Consider the following 23,568-nt stretch of genomic DNA (forward strand, 5'->3'; position numbering starts at 1 on the left):
AATTGAAAGACAAGATAAAATAATCACACTCGAACCAATTATTATGAATATTCACAGTTCATGTGATCAAAATACAACTTTCTGTGTATGCACGCTGAGCATTCACTTGATACAATATCTAATCGAAAGACAACACAAGGCTAGTGTTTAACTTCCCCCTTGACCAATATCTCGTAACTTATTCCGACTATGTGATTGCCTGCCAAGCACGTGATCGGACATCTGAAATCAGTTAATCTTAAAGATACAATGAAGGGTACAATAGAAAAGCGAGTTTACGAGAAAATTATTGGCCAGGATTCCCCAGGAGTCGCTCGACGGCAGCATGGACATTCCCTGCAGTAGCAGTCAGAGCTCGGATGTTCTCCTGGGTATCAAAGAAACCCATTTCCTGGAGCTGAGACAACTGAGTTGCATAAAGCTCTTCCGCTGGCACTACCAAGTTGAAAATAAAATTCAAATTCACAGTTTAATTAGGACAGTAATTTGATCAAGTAAACACAAAAAGAAGCATCAATGGAAATAACAAAATTCAACCATTTGAAGTTGGGGGATCACCAAGACCTCCTGTCCCAAGTCCACCAAACATGTTCATCAAGAATTCAAGCCCGGTGTTGTTCAGCGTGCCTATCAAGTGTCAATCAGTGGGCATCAGAAAATGGTAGGAAAAACTAATGACATAATGATGTAAGAAACCCATGTTAATTCATATTTTTAAATAATAGCCATTGTGACATTGAAACAGCTGCTAACAAAATTCCAGTCAAATCCGTTATAGACTCACATAGCTACAACGTTAGGCCCTCATCTATCCATAAAGGCTCACAAAGAAACAAGGAGCTATGCTTTTACTTATCTAGTCATTGTCACCATTTCTGACAATTAGCCATATATAAATATATAATAAAAACGAGTCAAAGGCTGCTAAATTTTGCAACCCATGAATCAAACGACTAACAGTCATGGATCACAAGACAATTTGGCTGAAGATATGTTGGAAGTTCTCATGAACAAGAGAAAAATCATCAAAATGTAAGAAAAAGATGATCTAAAACTGTAATTTGTTCTTACCAGTGCCGCCAGCTGTCTGCTCTTGTTCTCTGCAAGAGACAAACATGAGAGATCATTACTGAAATGAACCAAAATTTACCACAAGGAAAAGTGCACTCAAAATTAAAAATCAAAACAGAACTATTAAAATAGTTAATCCAAGTTAGAACTTAATTGCATGAGAAAATCTTCAAAATGCCATATGCAGGGCTTATTTATTTAGTTAATTAGTTAAGTTTACCTATTTACACATTTCGATGGCAAGAAACAAGAAAGACCACAAAGAATTTATGCGAGTTTACAGATTTAGTGGCATTTGCAATGAGTAGAATGTTCATGAAAAAATAGTATGCTTTATATTTCAAGCAAAGAGAATAACTCACAGTCTTGACTGCTGCCGACCATTGTGGGAGAACAATGATTGTTGAATAGATAGAAGTTGCTGCAGGAAAGACTTATTTAGTTCACAAAAAAGAACACTATAAGAAGATTTAATAGCACTCCAATCACAGATCACCTGCATAGTTTCAGGAGACATAAGCTGACGAAGAAAATCTGGATTTTGCAGCATCTCTCTTAACTGACCATTGGATTCCAACAGACTACGCATATTGGGGTTGAAATTAAGCACCTATAACAGTTAACAAACAATAGTAAGAATCCACATGCTAATCAAATCACCCACCAGTAGCTAAATCCTACCTGGTTCACATACTGTGGGTCAGAAAGGAGATTTTGCATCATCTGCATCATAGCAGGATTTTGCAAAACCTGACTTAATAGGGACGAATCCTGCATCCTCCCAACCATGTTTTCCAAATCCAGTGAACCAAGCCCATTTAATACCGGAGCGCCAGGTGTGCTGGCAGGATTAGAACTTGTATTTACTGGCTGAGGCCCTCCAGCTGTCAAATAAACTGGTAAAATAGCCCACAGCAAAAGGATTCACAAATAAACAAGAAGATAAAGCAAATGAGATTATGAACTCACTATTGGTCCCCCAAGGGTTGGGGAGTGGATCAGTATTTGGAGCAGAACCAGTTGTTGGTTCTGAACCAGTGGTTGAGTTTATCGATCTCTCTCTGCCTTGTGCAGCAGCCTGACTTCCCAGAAGAGCAGCAAAAGGGTTTGATCCTGCATCACCCCCTAAGTCTCCTCCCATGGTTGTCGCATTAAGGAACGGCTCCTGAACAGTTTCATACATACGCCGGAGCATGTTGAATCCTTCTGGAGAAGATTCAATGTTGCTCATAGCCCTGTCTGTATTACGCATCATCTCTCTCATGAGTTCAGGATTTCTTGCTGCCTCCATTGTCTGTCGCAGAGTGCTCGGATCATTGAGGACATGCGCAAGATCAGGATTGCGATCAATGATCTCACGCAATTGGGGATTGTTCATAAAAAGATTCTGGATTATATCTGGGTTGTTAATAATGTTCTGAATGGCAGGCATGTTCATAATTTCCGTCATTATGTTTGGGTTCTGAGCTAGCTGCTGCTGCATCTGATCCAGTTCTGGAATTCCAGTCCCAAACAGGCTAGCTGTCTCACTACCTGCGTCACCGTTAACACTCATACCTGGAAAAAGTGAGCCTCCAAAACCAGATGCTGAGTTGCTATTTGAGGTTACTGAAGCTCCTTGATTACCCACAGCTGTGTTAGCTGATGTGGCTGATGGAGCAGCAGCACGAACCAAGTGAATGGTATGGTCAGATTCCACACCTATTCATGAAGAGAAGAAGAAATATAATAGAAGTTATTTAATGACTTAAAATTTAGGTGAGAATTCTTAGACCTTTAAGATGAAAAGACAAAATTACTATCAAATAATAGGAATAACAAAGTGTCATATAAACTAACATTAAAAACAAACAGTCATTGCCATTGCAATGCATCATTGCACTTAATGATTTTTCTCGTACTTATTATTCTTGTTCAAAAGTAAATATAAAGTTCTCTCAAGCCAATGAACATTACATACTATAATTTACATACACTTCTGTTCACCATAAAAGTTTCTTCCTTATTTTTGAACTTGCTATTATATTTTTCCTATTTTTTGTTCAGTTTAGGGCAATAAAAAGTGAAAAAGAAACACGCATTTAAAGAACTATGAAAAGGTTATTATGTACATCATGTCAATATAAACATTGACTATCATATCTAACTTCATCCGACAACTACAACTACTTGTACTTTGCACTTCATTGATCCCAAATACTAACAAATCAAATCAATAGCTAAAACTTGAGTTTCTTTCCAACATCCTAACCAAAATTTTCTACCTCTCAAACAAAATTAAATATAAAAAATTAAACCACATGATTGTCGCCTAATTATAATACATGGTACCATAAATAATGATGAAATATGACTGTAGGTACCCTAATATAATGTGGATTATTAAAGATAGCAGTGTCTAGCTAGAGAAGGAGTGAAGAGCATTAATCTGAGCCAAGTGATAAAGAACCATGGTTGATGGCATGAACATCTAAAGAAAATCCAAAAAAGCAGCAGTTAGTGGGAGAAAAGCAAAAGGACTAAATGAGAATGGAAAGACTAGGCTACCCTAGTAAGATTTTTTTTACTTCAGTTTTGATAAAAATCAGTTGTTTCTACTTCCTACTAATATATGGGGAAAATAGGCTTCAATAAACTCTAGTAAGAAATTTTCTTTTAAAGTTTCAATGAGGATCAGTTATCTCTAGCAATATGAGCAACTGCCAAATATTGACCAGGTAACGTCAACAACAAGCATCAAGCTATAATTTCATGGTTATGGAAATGCAAGATATAGAAAAGCCATAAGTTTCTTCTAGGAAACTCCTACATAGGCTACAAGATAACTTTTCCAATGAGTACATGCCTGATGTGCTTCCTAGTATAGTTAACAAACACTGTCGACCACACAGAACAAAACAAGAACTCAAAAAGTTCTCTGTAGAAAGAAGATCCAGGAAGGTCAACAGCAACTCAAAAAAATCCATGCGAAATTCCAGAAAAAGCGAGACAGGATTTTCATGTCAAATTTTAAGTTCCTGATAGGAGAAGACTTGACTAAGAATATAGAGTAATCCATTTCTTCTGAGCTACTAAATATTGGCATAATAAGCTTATTCTTTTGAATCTAAGCAGAAATATAAGTGTGCTCAGTGGTAAGACCACATTAGTACCACATTTGTTAAGGCACCTTTTGGGTCCACCTGAAAGGACAAAACCGTATCAGTCCAACCCTAGAGCAGACAACTTCTCAAGACTCAAAAGAGATTGCACCAGTGATGTCTAGTGTGGACCTTATCAGATGACGCCCACTGTAGACTAAAGAAACTTTAGCTTCCCAACTAGGGATATCCGATACGCTCACATTTAGTTCTACATTGATTGGAGACTTGAAAAAACAAAATCTAATAACAGGCTAAAAGTGACTCCTCTTCTCAAGGTGCCTTTTCAGTGTCACCCCAAAAAGACAAAACCATGCTAAGGGCCATCCCAAAGTGGATAATTTGTCATAGGTCAGAGAGTTCGCAGCAGTGGTGGCTAGTGTGAATTTATTACTTAGGAAAAATATATAATCATAAATATCATAAACACAAAAGAAGGTTAGTATTGAATGGGAAAGATAACACATGAATGATCATGAGTATAAGCATTCAAGCATGCACACGTGTTCATGCACAAACAAGGGTCTTAGTTTTCTATGTGGCCAAGCTACATCGTGGTGAGTGACATTGTACGGTCCATATATGCCGAGGCAGGCTATGCTTGTACTTGGCACATGCCTTGCTTTGTTAAGAGGCATCCATCAAGGCGTACAACCATGCCTCTCTGCACTTTGTAGTGCACTGTAATGCTAGAGGACTGAATTCAAGTTTAAGAGCAAGAAATAGTAAAGAGAGAACAACTTCATGATGACTTAGTTACTATTTCTCAAACTTAACTACATAATCTAACTGCAGATTTGATAATTTGGAACCAAATAGTGCAATAACATGAAAAGACAAGTATATGATGCACATGATTGAATTAATGTTGGCCAAGATGCATGACTAGTAAAATATGTGAACAAATTATTGAAACAAAAGCACAAAATTTGATAGGACGTATATTAAATGGCAAAGAGAAAAAAACAAAGGAGAGCTTGTTCATTTCTAGGGCTAAACATAGAGCATATATATAGACCTAGTCCACTCACCGAGTATACATATATGCCTGGTCTACTCACCCTTGTCCCTATTGTCAAAAGCCATATTGCTGACACTCCTCCCTATTTCTCATCATTGAGAGGACTATGATATGACAATCATAAACCTTGAATCATTTTTATACATCAAAAAGAGGAAAAAAAGAAAATTAGCAAGAAAGTTCTGTAGCTTACACGAGATCTCAGTTCCACTGTTAATACTGCTCTTAGGTTCTACAATATTGTCACAGGTCAGCAACAATATGACATCTTAAAAGACACAATATCAAGTTTGACTACCATATTAAAAGAATGAGATAGAGTACACATGACCAAAATGAATAAAACAATTGTTAAATAGATCGGACAATGATCCGATAATGGCATATTAATTCAAGTATGAACAGAGAAAATTAATGAGCAATAAGATCAGTTACAATATTAGGCTAAAATTCACAGTCACATTGGAGACAAGTGAACAAACATTTGTATGCTCATAACCACATTTCAAAACATACCTAAAGAGACAACAAATTTGATGAAAAATATATTAGGAAAATCATTCAAAGCAACAACTCATATCTATCAATAACATTGGTAGATTATAGGGACTTGAAAGAAAAGAAAAGGATTTGCCAGCTCTGTCCAGCTCTGCTGGACAAGAAACAGGTTTGGATAGATATCATCTAAACCGTTTCCAGCCCTAAGTTGGTTCAGTTATCATTGCCAGTTGCAATTAAAGAATACACCAAATACAGCATCTTCAACAATATGTCAGATACGATAGACACATTTCGTCATCTTCACACTCCGATTTAAGTTTCAATAAAATCATGGTCAGGTGATAACAAATTCGATAACTACAACCCTAGCACATAAATGAACAATGTCATCTTTGCGCATAAGTCGTTGATTTCTACCACAATTTCCACAAGTATCCATAAGCATAAACTAAGAAGAAATACAAGACAAAGAAAAAGCACAGGTTCTACACGTGCATAACCTAGTCAACCATTCTGCAGGCAAAAGCGCCAGAAAGCAAAAGATCAAGGCCCGAAATTCTAACCTCTGCTAAATCAGGGCAAAAAAATACTAATAAAGAACATCAAATCGCCTGCATTTACAAGCGACAGGAGCTCCGTAAAAGGGGGCGCGCACCGTAACTCACGAGCGTTTGATCGTCCTTCAAAATCCGGCCCTTGTAGATCAGCCGCTGCTGCTCCGCCGGCACGTCGGAGCTCCCGGCTACGATGGCCTTGAATGCACCCACCGTCGAGTCGAGAGCCGTCCTGACGGAGATCTTGGAGCCGTCGGTGCACCGTACGTGGACGGTGACGGTGGGAGGCCCACCGCCTGCCTCGGCGGAATCGCAGTTTGCGGCCATGAACGACGGGGACGACCCGGGGGAATCGGGAACTCCCTAACCCTACCGTGATGGGGGATGGGAACGGAAACGGGGCGGCGAGGTGGAAAGGGCGAAACAGCTCGTCGAAACCCCAAACGTATGGCAAAATATTAGTTTGCTATATTTATTTTCCCACCCTCGTAACAAAGAATATTTATCGCTCTCGGCTCCTATTTCTGTCCTCCGCGAAGTCGAGTCGGTGGGTCTTTCGTACGACTCAGTGACACGGTGCGATATATGCGACCAAGTTAACAGCCCTTTGCGTTGCTCCCCGGAGATCTCCTGATCGTGATGAGCGGTAGAGATGCGATCGCTCGCACCCGTCGCAGTGTGGTGGGGTCGAGGGCCCTTGCATGACACGTGGATCTTATGCGGAGAGGGAACCGCATTGGCCGGAGCACCTACAGGATTTACGCGGCCGAGAAACGTAGCAAGGGCCCACCATTATTGCCAGTAGCAAAGCCCAGATTAACAAGGCAGACAGTAGTTTATAGCTCAGTCCCAACGAAACGGTAGGGCCCACTAAGGCCCATGCCTTAGCCGGCAAGGCCAGAGGCCCATGCTTTTGCGTACAATTGATAGCTGTGCTTTTGCGTAGGGCCCATGCTTTTGCGTGTATATATATATATATATATATATACTGCTGATAGCTGTGCGTTTCTTGGTCGTCTACGGTGATATACTGTTCTTTTTCCGTACAAAACTACCTGTCAACGTCGAGCAAATGCAAGCAGTACAGCATATTTATGGCATCCAAGACAGAACGCCAAGGCAACGAAGTGAAAGGAAAGAAGAGAGAAGAAAGAAAGCTGATACATATACGAGCACAAGTGGTTCTTTTAATTGCGGATCAGGAGACCCATCTAAGTTACTGGATATAAGATTGGCCGGTGATATCCCGATCGCGGTCGCCCGTCGATGGCGGCGGTTTATGCTTCGGCGGCGACACCGGCTGCGGCGGACCATCAGCGCTCTGGGTGGCGCTGGCCGGCGGCTTTTCAGCTGCGGTGCCACCGTCGTCGTCGGTGCCGTACAAACCTCCGCCGTAGGCCTCGTGAGTGACCGGCTTCATGTCGGAGATATGCGGCGGCCGGGCTGCCGCTCCTCCCTTCCCCGCCGCCGCCTCCGCCTCCGCCTCGCTCACCGTCGGCTCCTCCATTGCCGTTGAGTCGGGCAGGTACTCCTCCATCGCACTGCACTCTATTTGGTTCGGAGGCGGAGACGGTGCGGTAGAGGAAGAAGGCCATGCAATTATGCAGCCACCAATCGCAGGGGCACGTGTGCCGTTCCATTGCAACGTGGAGCCAAGCCAAGGGCCGACGGCCATGACGTGCATGCGGAGACGTAGTCAAGGTATCATCTACATGACATTTGTCACACGTGGGTCAGAAACAGGGATGACAAATCATATGCATCGAATCCGACCATCTGAACGAGAATTGTGATCGATATTATTAGCTTTTGTTTATGAAAAGCTCAAGATATTAGTATATGAAAAGATTGACATTCAAAATACATACACCAATCACACACAAATGTCCCCACCGATATAGGATATAAAGAAAGGCATCAATTTGTGTGGCCTAACAAAAAATGCTCGTGGCCGGACCGGTATGGCGATTATATTGAGACAGAAAACCATCATTTGTCTGGCCATAAAAAGGGGAAAAAGAAAAACCCAAGAACTGTATCAAACAAGCAGACTATCTAAGAGGACAACAGGAATAGGAACAAGAACAAAGGGCTATGAAACACCCAGTGGGAGAGAAGCACCACAGGAATCAACAACACCTACAAGAGACAACATCCACACAGGTATATGCTCTTGCTCTGTCTTCTAGCTCCTCCATTGGTGGGACGGCTTCCATGTCATACATGCTAACTCTGGAGCAGCAAAAGGCGCGCAGGTTTCTGAAAATGCCATTACTAAATGGATGAACTCCTGCTGGAATTCCCCTGCAACTCAAAATCATTCATGATTTGCTCATGAGTACCACCCTGAGATGAGCACAGCAAAGTCTCAGTGGTATGGAAGACCGTTCATTTTTACCTCAGGTACAAAATCCGCCGCCTTTTCACTGTCTCATAGGTAGTCTGATTTGTTAAAGCCAGATAACTGAAACACATGAATAAGCATCAATAAGAACACATGAAATATGCAAGCACAAGAATATCAGCAGTATGAATACAGTCATCATGATCGGGTTATTCTTAAACCTGACAACTTATTTTGCACCTACCATTGCTTCCTTCAAATTTTTGACAGAGAACAGGTGAACAAATAGATGTATGCTTTAGTTTTAAGAAAGAGGATTATTACTGAGTGCTAGAATGTTTGTTTATATTTTGCAGGCCATTTTCCTGAGTCATTTTGACACTGTAATGAAGATACAGTCTGGCCGTTTATTCAATAAAAACCAGTAATATAATAATCAAAAGAAGTAACATCAAAGAAAAACTAAATTCTGTAACAAAATTTAAAAAAATAAAGTTCAGTGATAACAGTATAATCAAGTGCAGGAAACTAGTTCTCGAGTCACGTAATTGTGGCATCATAAAGAAGATAATAGACATAAAAAATACCATAGTTTTACCACAAAATTAAGAACCGATCATACCTATGGAAAAGCAGCAGCAGAATCAAGAAGATGACACAAAAGGCTAAGGGTACCAAAAGTACTATCATAATAAAATCCTTCCACCTGATTGCACAATTTCAAACAAATATCATGTTCTTGTCATATATGGTAACCACTACTTTTTCAACAAAATGTCAGTAGAGGATGAAGATAGACTGCTGGAAAGAGAGTAACACACCAAGCTTTTGTGTCTTTTGAGTGCAAGAATGTGATATACAATATAACAGTCCAGATGCAGAGAATTGTCTCTTCAAAGATGTACCACCTGCAACATGTACTCAGGATGAACAATCATGTCTAGAATATAACTACTTCAAAAAAGACATGACTCAGGATGCATAAGCATAACAACCTTCACATTAATATGCTAGCTCTGTTTGTGCTTATTTCATAAGCTCCTAGAACGTGAGATGAAGCAATAATTAACCAAACAAAACTTGTGACAGTATAAAATAAAATAAAAATAACATTAGCATGTTAAAAATGAATTTGTAGGGCTCTATAGAGCAAATCCAATAGCCATAGGATAAAGAGCATACAAAAAAAGAACATTTGGATTGACAGTAATGTTTAAAAATTAATTTTAACAAGCAAACAGGGGCACAACACAAGTATAATTAAAAAATAACCACAAATTCACATAATTAATTAGTTACTCTAGGCTCCCGCATTGGCCCTCTCCAAACCGCATTGGTGGGAGCCTCGTGCACTTGATAACATTCTTTTTTACAAGCTACGCTAAGAGCTTGGCAGAAATTGTTATACACTTGGTAAAGGATCTTGATTGTATAATCAAGTCCTAGTCTAAATCCTAAAAGCTAATCATGTTTGGAAAGTTCACAGAGTAAGTGCCTATCCAGAGGCTTATTTTTGAACCAAACAGGGCTTTGTCACTTTAGTTATCAACTTCAAGGTTTGAACTACATGCTCCACAATTTTGGAAGTTGCTGAGTCAAGAAAAAATGGATAGCCCAACCTGTAGCTGGATGGCAAATCACCACTATGGAAGAGCAGCGATTGGTTATACAGGAAGCAAATAACAAACAGAAGAAACTTCTCATAGAGATGAAAAAACTCTTTATGGAAATATCAAGAAACACTGTAACCACTAAATCAGATCTAGCTATTTGAACATGAACAACAAAAAAGAACAAACATGAAAGCAATCAGAAGGATTGTGAACATAGATACAATTGAAGCAACCATATATTGAAGCGATCATAAATTGGAGAAAATTGATTCAATCATTACAAAGAGCCAATAGTTGATGGAGCTAAACAAAGTTGCAAAGTTTTAAAAGAAGGTAGCATGAAACACATTTACTAGGCCGTTCCATTAGATGACAATCAAGAACAGATGTATGTATATGAGAATCATCTGGCATGAATTAGAACGGATAGAGTGTGCAGACATAGCCAATATGTTTTAGACAGGGCTATGAAAGCTCTAGGCAGTTATTAGGCATATATATATATATATGGGCGATCGTTCGGGAAAATATCTTCTTTTTGGGTTTTTACTGGATAGTATCTTCCCTCTTCAAAATTTCCAAACCATCACCTCCTATTTAAAAAAATCCCAAAAATACCCTCAAAAGCTGTCCACAGTGTTTTGCCGCTTAAATCCAAAAAGTTTTCCAGCCAACTGTTTACAGTGTTTTATGGGTTATTTTTTATCCACAAACACTGTATAGTGTTTTTAAAACAAAACATTATACAGTATTTTGTAGATAAAAACTAATATATAAAACACTGTAAACAGTTGACAGGAAAAATTTTGGATTTGGGCAGAAAAAAATGCTAGCCTTTTTAAGGAGCATTTTTGGAATATTAAAAATAGGGGTGATGATTTGAGAATTTTGAAAAGAGGGTACCATATAGGAAAAACCCAAAAAGCTAATATTTTCCTGGACAACATATATATATATATATATATATATATATACCAGCTGGAAAGCTACTATTGTAATGAAATCAACACTAGATATGGAACTGTTAAGCATCTAATGTTTAAACCAAATTCTGATGTGTTTATGTATAGATGACATCATTTGTTCATATTTTGACGCTCGATCATATTGTCATATAGGTTTGACATAAATCTAATTATTCACTTGGCATAAAACTTATAAAGAATAGGTTAAAAGAAGAAGCTATCTCAAATATGGTCCAATGCTACACAAAAATAATTCAAGTTTCATGATCTAGCACTTGGGTGTTGAACCCAGAATATGTTCTAATTCAGCCAGCCAGTATTTATGAAAAAAATATGATTGAGGGTAGTAACAAAAATATGCAAATGCAATTTAATGGGCCACAAACAATCACACAACATCATCCTTCATTAAGAATATGGTTACTGCATAAAAAAAGCATCATGATCTAGCAGTTGGGTGTTGAACCCAAAATATGTTCAGAATTCAGCCAGCCAGTATTTATGAAAAAAAGATTGAGGGCGGAAACAAAAATATGCAAATGCAATTTAATGGGCCACAAACAATCACATAACTTCATCCTTCTTTAAGAACGTGGTTACTGCATAAAAAAAAACATCATGCATACTAAGTAAAAGGAGTTGTTTAAAGTTTAAACATTCTGGAACATTTATAATTAACTGAAGAATAAAGCTCACCAAAATCGACAATGGTTTTTTTTACCAATGCAAGTTCCTAACCACAGGCAATGATGATCAAATTGCAGGACACATTTGTCACAATCATGGCAGTGCTTTGACCGTGGAGGCTGTGGAATGATTGCCATAATGTTAAACAAAAGCCAGATATTTTGGATATGGAAAAGGTTACAAACGCAAATGATAACTAAGAAATGAAGTGTTATTGTAGAGCCAAATGCATTTCAAAGGCAAATCTACCAGGATGGATATCATAAGTTATGCCAAGTGAAATTTTTGTAGACACACTCATAATCAGAAGTTCTGAAGCTTCAGCAAGCCAGAACATTTGAGCTGGGAATACAATGATTTCTAGCCAGAATTATGTAATGTTCTTAGGCATGATCCATACCATAAGAAACTACAGATTATCAACCCCTACAATTTGTAAGAAGCTTCCACCTTTTAATAAAAAATATTATCCACAAATATTATCTTCTACTATATTTAGAATTATAATATGTGCTTACCTGTATAACGTTACAGTATGGGCAAGTCCAGTTCCTGCAAGACAAAAGGAACATAATCATATAAGTTGTTAATCAACTATTGTGCACACTGTGAACGAAAAATTTGCTTGTTGATGAAATGCTAGTAGGGAACTCAATGCAATCCCAAAGCTTAAATAGAGCTCTTGTAGCCACAATATTAAGTTTAACTGACTGGCTTCTGGGACAATTCATGTCCTGCCATGCCAGAATCCCAAGTGTAGCCTAGTGCCACAGCAATATAAAAAGGAAAAGGCAGAAAAATAGTAAAGAGCACCGTTTCAAATATTCAAAAGCAGCATAACATTTTGATTTTGGATCTATCAATTCTCTGAGATAAAAATGAAAGAATGAAAACCAAGATCATTGCAATCATGAGAAACCAAAAGACAATGCCTGTTCAATTCTTTAGATTTTATGGTTTCTCATATCTATATTATACATCCACATAGAGCCTACTTGCATGCACAACAACCTATATTGTATTTCAGAAATGATTCATGATCTTTAACACCAGACTGCACATTCCTTGCCTCACCAACTCTGCTACCATGCATATGCCCCTACTCCTCTCGTCATTTTGCTAGTAATTTGTCATCATTCACCTTTTCAAGTATGTTCCCTTGTAACAAGAAATCTCAAGCCCATTGTTAAAACTTAACAAGAAATCTCAAGCAATCCTTAGTTAGGTGTAGATATTATTTTCCTGAATAACCCAACATGCACACACCGTGTAACCTATAAAGCCAGCGAGAATTGACCTATATGGGCATTCAGGCTAAGCAGCTTCCCTTTTTAGCATTGACTCTCCTACTTCTCCCACTTTCTTTATTGGCCAATGAATTGTTTTGACTAAAGGAATATAAATTATTTGATTTCATGGTTAAAAAGTGATACATGATGCATAGAGTAATAATGTCTGAGATTACACAAAGCAAGTGCATACGAGAATACCTGTTGGTTAATCCTGGAGGATAAAGATCTGCCACAAACTTTAACCAAGAAGATGAATTCATTTGTGAATTATCGTGGCCCACTTGACTCTGATTTATGGAAGGAATCATATTTCCATTTCTTGAAATAGACTGTCTACATTGGATCATTGACAAAGAAAATATTTATGATGTAAATAAGCCTTAGAACCTATTTTGACATGTTTCAAAGAATACAACAAGCTTACTTCAGAACCGTTGGTGATTCTATAAATATTGCCTTCATCCCATTTGCAGCTCTCATCGCATCAATCACATAACTAAAACCACAAAAGCAAAAGTGCCACTCATATTGTTTTACATGGAAATAGAATGCAGTTATTAAGAACACAGATAGTAGGCATATATGTCAGTACCCTGGGGAAGAACCGGATGTAAAGAAATATTGAGCTAATGTAGCCCCAAAAATGACCAGGTATGTACCAGTATACCTGCATGCAGAGAAGATAGAAGATTATGCAACAAGAGCAAATATAAGAACATAACCAAAGAGAATGCAATTAAAAAACAATAATGAATTTTCAATCCATAAACAGATTAATTGATATAACTCAAAATATAATTAAGACAAATTATGCACACTAAAGTAAAATAAAAAGAAGTCAACTTTATATACAAAAGGAGATTGCTGGTACTAGCAAACAAAACAATTTCATATTGCAAAGGAATCAAAGAAATAGTAGAGGATTCGAGAATATTTTGAAAAGAAGTGTTTTACCACTGGGTAAAAATTTATAGGTGCAGGTTCACAGGACACAGAGTTTAATGATAATTATAGAACAGGAAAAAGTCTAACCATAAAACCCCATAGGTTTCCAGTGATTAGAACTAGTGAAGCTTGTGGGAGAAAGAAGAAACTCTACTTCATCAAAAATTCTGAATACAATTAAAAGGACAAGGGCCAAGTTTGTCGGGATGAAGATTTATTGTAAATCACAGAGGTGCCAGATAGGATTTTAGATCATCCAGACTTTTCTACTCTTCCAAAGCTGTAGAAAAAGGCTTTAAATATCATGAAATTGGAAATATTTGAAAGAAAATGTAACCAAATAAGCAAAATTAAGTACTCAGAATCTATTTAGTTCATATTTAGGAATAATGTCCCAACTATCTAGGGAGGAGTTCATTGTTAAATTAGGATGAACCATGCCACATATCCAAGAAAAGTTTTTGATGTTGGTTTTACCAACTGGTAGTTCACTGTGAGACAAGCCTGCTGACCAAATGCAAAGACTCGAAGTCAACATCATCATCCGCATCAAAGCATATTTATTTGGAATTTAATATTCAATATGATTTGTTTCCACTCTTCTACTAATTGAGGAATCAAGAAATTTACTTTTATCCAAGTCAGATTTAAAGTAGACAGAAAACTGATCCACAAGAAAATTATTCCAAATGCATAAACTTACATGTATATAAATTGCAAGAAAGCTTATGCATGCATTTTGTTCACATTTGAGGTAGAAAATTTTAGAACTGATTTTTCAACTAATAATTGCAACTGTACAGAAACATATAAATTTTAGTTTGCTAACTCCAAATCCTCCCTTTCTTTGTTTCTAACTTTCGTTAGATAAGAAATTGTGGTTTATGAGAGATGAACCACTCAAGTTAAAAGTTGAAGGACCAGAAATCATAAATTAAAAGTTGCTTTGGGAAGCTAAGATGAATGCATCTTACCATTCAAGTGATCATATAGTCCATGATCCAGATGCAAGATCCTACATTAGACTAAGTTTCAGATCTGATTCAGATCATCAATGAGGGCAACAGTTAATCAGGTGATGTTCCACCATTGTCGTGCAACCAAAGCGAATATAGATGATTAAACTGTAACGACTTTCAAAAGTTCTTTAAGTAATTTTGTTACGAAAAAGTTTAGCTCATTTAATATGGAGAGAATTGTTGGAAACAGAGAACCTATAAAGTGAAAAAGTCACAAGATGATCCCACTAATATAATCTAATATGAATCTCTCACAAGTTGTCAACAAATACATCACTTAGAGAAAAACAAGTGCAAAAAATATGCAGAGACAGCAGCACAGAAATTCAAAGGCAAAAGGATTTCCCCGTAGCAAACCAAAACTTAAGAGAGATGTGACTCTCTTTTTCAGAACATAAGTACTCACCACATAGGACTTCAAAGGATACTTAGTTACAATATGTCTCACTGCTTTTAACTTTTATCCTCTTTCCTTTCTTGCTTTTTCCATTTCTTTCCTCAATATAAAAAAGACGGTTGCACCATGCTCTCCTCTCTGGATGTATAAGAGAGTGCTCTTAGTTTCATGATTGTCAAGTCATGTGGGCTTTCTTTATAATATTGCAATTGATGAAACATGGGCAACATTATTGATCTCATCTCAGTATGCAGCAATTGACTCCTTAGTGAAAAACATCCTTAAGAAATCCAAAAATATTAGAACACTATGTAAAGATGACACTGATGTCACTCAAATATTTTTTTACCAGACATCACTATATGAATTTGGAGTTAAATTACATCAGTCTCTCCATGATAAACATATCTTTGGGAACCAACCTTGTATTGAAACTTGTTTAAGTTCAGAGCGGAATGAAATGCCCAGTAGTCCAATGCAAGGGCATCAAGTTTAAAATTACTTTCCATCGATCTGCGATGTCCTCCATGTTACCCTCATCAAGGCTATGTTAGGTGTTACTTGTACTGAGATGAAAGGCATGCCATGTTGGTACGAAACTGGCAAATTTCATTGGCAAATGCCATATTAAGTTCTCATACATGAAACAGACAGCACACGGATGGTATATGCTGCACGAGAGCAGCAAGTACACCACACTATTGGCCTATCAAAAGGCCAAAATCTTACACTTTGCTCTCATACATTATATCATGAAACACTTGATCGTCTAATAAATCTCCAGTGACAAAATAACAACAAGCATGTTCCAAGCATTAAATCGTTAGCATGGCTAATAACACAGCATGATTTCACGACCTTAGTTTTCCTATTTCCCTACTTTCTAAAAAACGCTTGAAATAGTATTGAAGCTGCTGCAAGCACCAATAACTATTGCACAATGACAAGTCATAGTATAATAATCCAGTTCTGGAGGAGAGTATTTCACCTTGATCTTCATTCACCATTGTCTGCTCCAAGTGGCTAACTAGTATCACTTGTGATCTCATCACCTGACAACACTCCTCTGTTCACACTTTCTTGTTCCTGTTCATGCTTCTCACTATTTCACCATGGTAGCACCAGCATAATTCTTTTCTACTCTCACTATTGCAGCACCTCTAACTTTAACTAACTCATCTCTCCTCTGATTGATATGATTAACAACTTACATTACTTGGAATCGAATTTCTATCCCCAAAATATCATGAAAAAAAAAAGAAAAGAAAAACCTTGATTATGAAATGAAGAGTATTAAAACTTTAATGCTAGCATGACCATTTTCCTTATTAATAGACAACAAGAAAAGGTGGTAACCAAAATGAGGCAACTTACTTCCCCATTAAACATGTAATACTAGCATGACCATTTTCCTCATCAGTAGGCAACAAGAAAAGGAGATGACAAAAATGAGGCAACTTACTTCCCAAACTCCTTCCAACACCCAACACCTGTGGCTACTCGCACACACGCAAGAAAAGAAGGTAATCATCATTTAGTAAATACTTTACCAAAAAAAGATAATCCTAGAAACTTTTCAAACCAATTGGAAACACTGCACAGAAACTTACTTTGTCTAAATTCAAAGCAACCAACGCAGCAGATCCTTCAAACCTAATATTTATGGTCAAAGGCATGAAGCCAAATGAAGCGCATAAAAGTTTGTTCTCTAAGGTTCAAATTCATAGTCCCGCCTCAACTCCATAGTCTCTCCGACAATAAATTTGCAAATGTTCCTTTGTAGCTAGAACACACGTGTTGCAAGATGTGGTTGCACATACATATCACAGGCATGGATGACTCAGTACAAAATCACCAGCAAGCCAATCACAACTTTCAACGCTCCTGGGAAGACTACTTTTCCTTCTTAATTCCAAGCAAAAGAGAAAAAAGCAAGAACAGTAGATGTTCTGGCCCGATAAAAGATCTAAGGTCTGCAAATCGTAAAGACGCCTTCTTTGAACAAACCATCCATAAACGAAGTCCTTTTAATTGGATAGAAACATATTTCCAAGATCACAAAGAGCCCAAAAAAGAGAAATCTGGCTAAGCGTTCGTGGTTACCAGGGCTTCTCCTTGGTCCTCCGTATCAAATCTCTATCCAAGAGGAAGAGGACGCCAGCAAAGAACACATGGAACAGAACCATCGCTGCCTTCAGTCCCCACGGCGACTCCCTGGCTGAGACAATCCCATTTCACCCGATCAGCCCCAAAACCCACAAGCCCAGACAAGAAGGCAGAGAAAAGTGCATGAATACGAAATTTTCTTGAAACAAACAGTCCGTACCGCGGAGGAAGAGGCGGGAGCACCCCTCGGAGGGATTCTTCCGGGCTGCGCTGGCGACGACGATGTCACCGGGGTGCGCCATTGGGTCCGACGGTGCTACTTCCACCGCCGGAAATGAGAACAAATAGCGAGACTATGTTGCGCCTGCGGCACAACGTATCAGAGGAGAGCTCGTCGGGATCGGCTATATATCGAGGACAACGAAAGCTCGGATTTGTTATGGAGGTCCCACGTGAGTGTTCTTCGTGGAAGACATCGGATGGGGCATTTCTAAATTGGCGTTTATAGAAGGAATAGCCGATCTCGAACAAGCACTTCCAAGGGCGAACGGAGTCTCCTCTCATTGTCAACATCTACCAGTCCGCAATTTGGTGGGCCACGTCAATAGGTTTAGAGGACCGTTGTATGGTAGCCCATTGGGGCCTGCGATGGTGGATGGCTAAACTTGCGACGGAGCCACGTGCCGCCAAATATCCACGCGTATGGGTCGGATTGAGCAGAAATTGGGCCGTACTCGTCACTCACCTACAATAAACCCGGTCCATCGGAGCTTGACATCGGATCCCCTCCAATTTACACGGAATTGTACAACCCCGTCCTCACATTTCAACCACCCATTGCTCTGATCCTCACATATAGACCATCCATCGATGAGAGCCTCTGTTTTCTCACTGTCGTTCAAGCTACCACGTGCAAATCCGGCGGTCAGAACGTGTTACGGTCCACATGTCGATAGATGGTTGGTGCGCAGCTCGACTATGAATTCTCCCTTCTCTTCCTCGTAAATATATGCACTATATTGTTTGTTAAAGTGCTCAATAGCCATATGGCACGATTAGACAACAATTATAACGTTCATATCCGAAAGATTCACATCCGGCAATCAAAGCTCGTTGCAGGGGTATTTTAGTCAATTAAGTGGTCGGAATTTTATTGTATTGCTAACATAATAATGGCCTAAATGCAAAGTGTCGTCTTGTCGCTGCCACGCTGCCCGACAATTGCAGAGCTTTCATGTAACGGCTCCTTGTAAGATCTTGCCGGATTATGCCACGTGTATTTTAAAATTCCCCTACTTAACTTCAGCCAAAAGCATCCAAGGTTAAGCTGTCGGCCGCAGATCGAGATCCCCAGTTACGGAATGGTCCTAAAGAGTTCTTATTTTACGAGATTATCGTCATATAGAATGCGATATCAATTGATCGAACGGCGGACATCAGCGTGTTGTGGACCGTTGATAAGGTTATTATTGCGAATAGAATGTAACAAAATTTGACAGTGGTTTTTCTGCTATTTCGGTCAAAAATGGAGGACGGTTCGGTCATGAGGGCCAGTTGTCGATGGGTTCGCCCAAGTGAGGTTTTGGTATTTGTTGTTTTGATTTGTTCCAGAGCTTCGCCGTGCGCATGGAAAAAGCTGGGTTTTAGAGTCACTGGTATCGATTTTCGGGGAGATTCCATCGGATTTGGCGGCTTGGGTTCGCTTTTGCTGTCGATCGCTGAAAAGTTTGTAGTACTTGACCTCGAATTCGTGCTATTTTTTTATTGTTCCCAATTTTCACTGTGAAATCCATCGATCTAGGGTTCGTTTTGTTCTTGTTTCGCCATTGGCCTCCTCTGGGTTGTGACATGCTTTGAGCTGAACGAACTAAATGTCGTTTTTCTTTTGGATTTTGATTCTCGTGGGGTTCTTCTCTTTTGTTACGTTTGTGAGCCTTTAATTATAGGCTTGGGAATTTGGCCGTTCAGTTGCTAAATTGCTTAAGGTTTTTATTCTGTTCGAGATGCTGTACGTAAGGGCTTCTGGGAAGTGAAAGGTAATTTAGCCACTCCTAATGTTTGATTAGTAGGGTCTGCTGCCTTTTGGATAAAAGGGTTACAAAAAGCCTCCTTTTTGCTGCTATATCGGTGTAGAATTCGGGTCTTTTGTTGGATTTTCTGGGCTGTCAGCTTTCTCCGACAAGAAGACTCCTCTTCCCGTTCTTTATTCTCCATTGTTGTAATTTGGGGGTTTGGAGTGACCAACCGTCTTCTCAGATGCTTGATCCGTGATATTGTGAATTGGGGTTTACCTTTTTGTCAAGATGAACCTGGAAAGTGACAACTTTACCAGGTGTGGGAGACATCCAACTCAATTTTTCACTGGTTTCTGTTCTTCTTGCTTGGTTGAGAGGTTATCAAATGTTGGCGCAGCCGAAGAGAGCCTGGAGGCACCTTGCAGCACACAGAGTGAAATAGTTGAGGTCCTCGATGTAATTCCGGATGTTAAGAAGAAGTCTGGTGAGATCAGAGTAAGAAGGACTCTTCAATACTTGTTTCAACTGGATGATGGTTTCAGTGTTGACAGCAACAAAGATGTTGCAACAGACGATCATGTGCCGTCGGCCTCAAGTGCAATTGAATGTGAAATTAGTTCCTGTGGTGAAAACCATTTCAAGGGTGATAACAGCAAACTCAGCTCCTGTAAAGGAACTAAGGTGATGGAAACTAATGCTAATACTGCTGAGGAGATTAAGATCAGTGCTCATATTGCCAAAGAGATCAATAACATTGAAGACAAGAAGTTGAAGGACCAAGATACGACATTTTGGTTGAGTTCGTTGTTGGCGAAGAAAAGATTTATATGGAGGACGAGGAGCATTTCAAAGAAGGACAAACTGCAGGACGATAAGTTGAGTAATGCATCTGATGATATACAGTTGGAAAGCCCTCCTAAATCACGATATTCTTGTGACTGGAGGGCATGCCATGATTTAAACAAGAGTTCCTGGGATCCTCCTAGACATTCATGGGATGGTTCGATGGTTAGCAGAGCGCTAGCATGCTCATTTGCCTGCCTTGAAGAACGAGAAAATGATCTAAGGACCAAAGGAAACTGTCCTGGTGAAAAAATGTCCGAAAATCCTGTTCAGGCTACAGATGACATTGACAGAGGCAAAGTTACTAATGTGCCCATGTCTGGTGAGAAACCTATTTCATCTGATGGCAGCTTAGAGACACTTTTTGTAGAAAGGCTTTATGAAGAGTCTCAACCAGGTAAATCTGTGGCAAGAATCAGAGGAAAAAAGTCACGTGGATGGAGTAAGGTGTGGGACTGGAGTATAACTAGCTCTTTCAAAGACTTCGTGAAAAAACATGATCACAGTCTGCAGAGATCTGCATCAGAGACTTGGCAAGGACGCAAGAATAACAGTGTGGAAAGCATGGAAATTGATGGTGCATTACAATTCAATGGTAATCGTCATGGTTCTATTGAAGGAAATCATTATCTACACCGAGGTATTAATTTTGCTAATGGTGATTTGAGGAACCTGAAGCCTGAATGGCAAATGAGAAGTCAATTCAAGTTTGGTCGAAGCCGAAGCGTTCATTATTCCTCCCCAGGGAACTTAGATAATGGACTTCTGCGCTTCTATCTGACCCCTTTGAGAAGCAGCAGAAGATGTACAAGTAGGGGTAGGACAAAAAGCTCGCACCATATTGGAAAAGGTGTTTTTGGGTTATATTAAGTGTCATATTACTGTCTCAAGTGTATACTGTTTCGAGTTTGCAGTGATGGCTTTAGACTTAAAGATGTTAGCAAATCACAGCTTTAGTCTTGCAGATGGTTTTGCACCACATTTTATTTGTCTGGATGGTAACCTGCTTAGAAGTGTTGTATGGCAATGAGTGTTTTTTACAACTTTCGAGATGGAGAATGCATTGGTGTTTGCATAACTTGATTGCAGCTTCACTGAGAAAGTGCAGTTATACTATCTCCCTTATTTTTAGTTAATACACATTGGATGAGCAGAATGTTGACAGTACATAATTGTAGTCATTAATTTATTGTTAATAAAGGTGAGATTGATGTCAAACTTTACTATTTGGTGCTTCAAGAAGATGTGCAGTGTTGGTAAGTTTATTTTCTATAATTGGCAACCTAGTTTCTACTTAATGAGATTGTTAATTAGCATTTTTTTTAATTTCTACTTTTTATCAGATTCTGATTGATTGGTCAAACAGCATTATCTCCAGTCAAGCAACAAGCCAAATAAGATACAAATCAGATATGACTTGTCTATCTTTATGCTTTTATGATGTTTTGATACAGTTGAGAATTTCCCTTTCCATGTGGAATTTGATTAGGATGCATTTTCAGCTTAACATTTTTTCTATAACTTTTATTATTAAATTGAGCAAAGAAAGGCTGTTGTATAATCGTCTCTAAGTTCAGAAGGAAGCTAAAACACAATTTCACTTATGTCCTGTTGAACAATTAGATTATTCTTATTTGAATGCAATTTACACATATATAACACCGTCCTATTGATTCCTGAGAGTAAGAAGTAATCTTAATTTTAGGCTCTGTTTGGTATATCATGATTAGAAATCCTGGGATTTCTCCAGAAGTTCAAATTAAGGATCAAGTTCTAAAGGAAATTCTTACTTTTTGTTTGACTATTTGGCTGGGGGAATTTATGCACGATTTTTGCTTATCTTCGAATCTTCATCATCCTTAGCCCCTGAATTTCCTATTTTACAGGTACTAAATCCCCATGTTTTAGGAAGCTAATTTCTTAGCTTCCCAGTTCCAGATGGGAAATAAGTGGGTGTTTGGATGATATCTTGAGATTATTGGAGAAATCTCCATACCAGTTTTTTTCTTCCTTGTTTTTAAACTTTTCTTTTGTGCTGGCTCCCCCGGAGCTAAATCATGATTTGTTGTGCATTATACAATGGTGTACAGTTTACTGTGTTTCCTTTACATATGAGTGGTACAGCACTTGGCAATCTCCTGAAGCTCTTTCAGTAACAAAGATAGCCATTGATTGAACATCATTGCTTGGTGCTAATTCTACCATGGTGTCCTGTTAAATGGGCTTTATAATGTTTAGTAGTTCTTACTCCCTGGTAACCTGAAATGGATGTTGTTATATCATTCAGCTGTTCTTTCTGTGGTCCAGTTTGTCAAAATGCTACTCATTAGAGTTTAAAGTGATTTTGGTTTTTAACAAAATTATTTCCATCTACTTGTCCTTTAAAAGGGATCTCAAACTAAAAAGTAGGTCATCATTACAGCCATTGTTGGAATGGATGAGGTATGTTGGCAATCTGATGTATATGGTGGTCGTTGCAGTTAATGTGCTTGGATATAGATAGTGATCTCTAGCAATATTGAGGATGCATCTTGCATGCCTATATTTTTCTCTAGCTGGAATTTTCAATGTTTTTTATTTAAGATATTGTCTTATACAAAGTTCAATGTTGCAAATTATTGTGAAGTGCTTTTAATTTTTTTCTAGCAATATTTAATTTTTTTGGACAGGCTTCGTGTGACTTAGTATGATTTCTGAGACTTCAGTAATTTGTGATACTTGGCAGATTGTCATGACCAACCAACAAGGTCTGGTTAATCTTTTCCAGAGCATCCATGCTTCAAAAGCTTATGGCAACAGGAGTATTGCAGAGTGAGCTTCTTTAACTTGGCATGCAGAAGTAGCAGCTTTGGTGACGATGATGATGTTGTCGAGACTATAAACAAAAAAGGGAATGATGCTCGAAGGAGATGGAAGCAACAGGGACAAGTTCATGGTGTTTTCTTTAAGTGTATGACCAATATAATTATTCTATTATTCATCTGAATTCTATTCTTATTTTTATATTTAAGGGGATCTCATCTTGACAAAGAAGGAATGGGGCATATTTCAATTA

At 38.5% G+C, this 23,568-nt stretch overlaps 3 protein-coding genes across 9 annotated transcripts; 1 reads left to right on the plus strand and 2 right to left on the minus strand.

The window, feature by feature from the left end:
- Positions 1-15: 15 nt before the first annotated feature.
- Positions 16-6,778, minus strand: LOC135673520 (ubiquitin domain-containing protein DSK2a-like). Of its 4 annotated transcripts, none has more exons than XM_065182553.1 (8): positions 6,389-6,778; positions 2,041-2,772; positions 1,753-1,967; positions 1,568-1,681; positions 1,434-1,492; positions 1,072-1,100; positions 559-627; positions 16-435 (listed from the first exon to the last, which is right to left on the minus strand). In XM_065182553.1, the coding sequence occupies exons 1-8, from the start codon at positions 6,612-6,614 to the stop codon at positions 287-289; spliced, it is 1,593 nt and encodes a 530-aa protein (XP_065038625.1). In that variant the 5' UTR covers positions 6,615-6,778; the 3' UTR covers positions 16-286. The 4 variants fall into 4 exon arrangements, with proteins under 4 accessions (XP_065038625.1, XP_065038623.1, XP_065038626.1 ...); XM_065182551.1 differs by having other exon boundaries at positions 538-627; positions 6,389-6,777; XM_065182554.1 differs by having other exon boundaries at positions 1,753-1,955; positions 6,389-6,776.
- A 1,374-nt stretch (positions 6,779-8,152) lies between these two features.
- On the minus strand, positions 8,153-18,085 carry LOC135673521 (protein S-acyltransferase 10-like). 2 transcript variants are annotated; one of them, XM_065182555.1, is made up of 11 exons: positions 17,876-18,085; positions 17,653-17,767; positions 13,781-13,855; positions 13,613-13,684; positions 13,387-13,521; positions 12,415-12,448; positions 11,906-12,015; positions 9,453-9,539; positions 9,254-9,337; positions 8,686-8,751; positions 8,153-8,591 (listed from the first exon to the last, which is right to left on the minus strand). In XM_065182555.1, the coding sequence occupies exons 1-11, from the start codon at positions 17,955-17,957 to the stop codon at positions 8,417-8,419; spliced, it is 1,035 nt and encodes a 344-aa protein (XP_065038627.1). In that variant the 5' UTR covers positions 17,958-18,085; the 3' UTR covers positions 8,153-8,416. The 2 variants fall into 2 exon arrangements, with proteins under 2 accessions (XP_065038627.1, XP_065038628.1); XM_065182556.1 differs by lacking the exon at positions 17,876-18,085 and adding an exon at positions 15,559-15,687.
- A 1,114-nt stretch (positions 18,086-19,199) lies between these two features.
- On the plus strand, positions 19,200-23,568 carry LOC135673522 (uncharacterized). 3 transcript variants are annotated; one of them, XR_010513385.1, is made up of 2 exons: positions 19,200-21,769; positions 21,857-23,568. XR_010513385.1 is itself a non-coding variant. In XM_065182557.1 (2 exons), exon 2 carries the CDS (start codon positions 19,959-19,961, stop codon positions 21,381-21,383), a length of 1,425 nt encoding a protein of 474 aa, XP_065038629.1. In that variant the 5' UTR covers positions 19,200-19,691; positions 19,789-19,958; the 3' UTR covers positions 21,384-23,568. The 3 variants fall into 3 exon arrangements, 1 of the variants encoding a protein (XP_065038629.1); XR_010513386.1 differs by having other exon boundaries at positions 23,239-23,568; XM_065182557.1 differs by having other exon boundaries at positions 19,200-19,691; positions 19,789-23,568.

This window comes from Musa acuminata, chromosome BXJ1-5 (genome assembly GCF_036884655.1).
Source record: "Musa acuminata AAA Group cultivar baxijiao chromosome BXJ1-5, Cavendish_Baxijiao_AAA, whole genome shotgun sequence".
Lineage (NCBI taxonomy): Eukaryota > Viridiplantae > Streptophyta > Magnoliopsida > Zingiberales > Musaceae > Musa > Musa acuminata.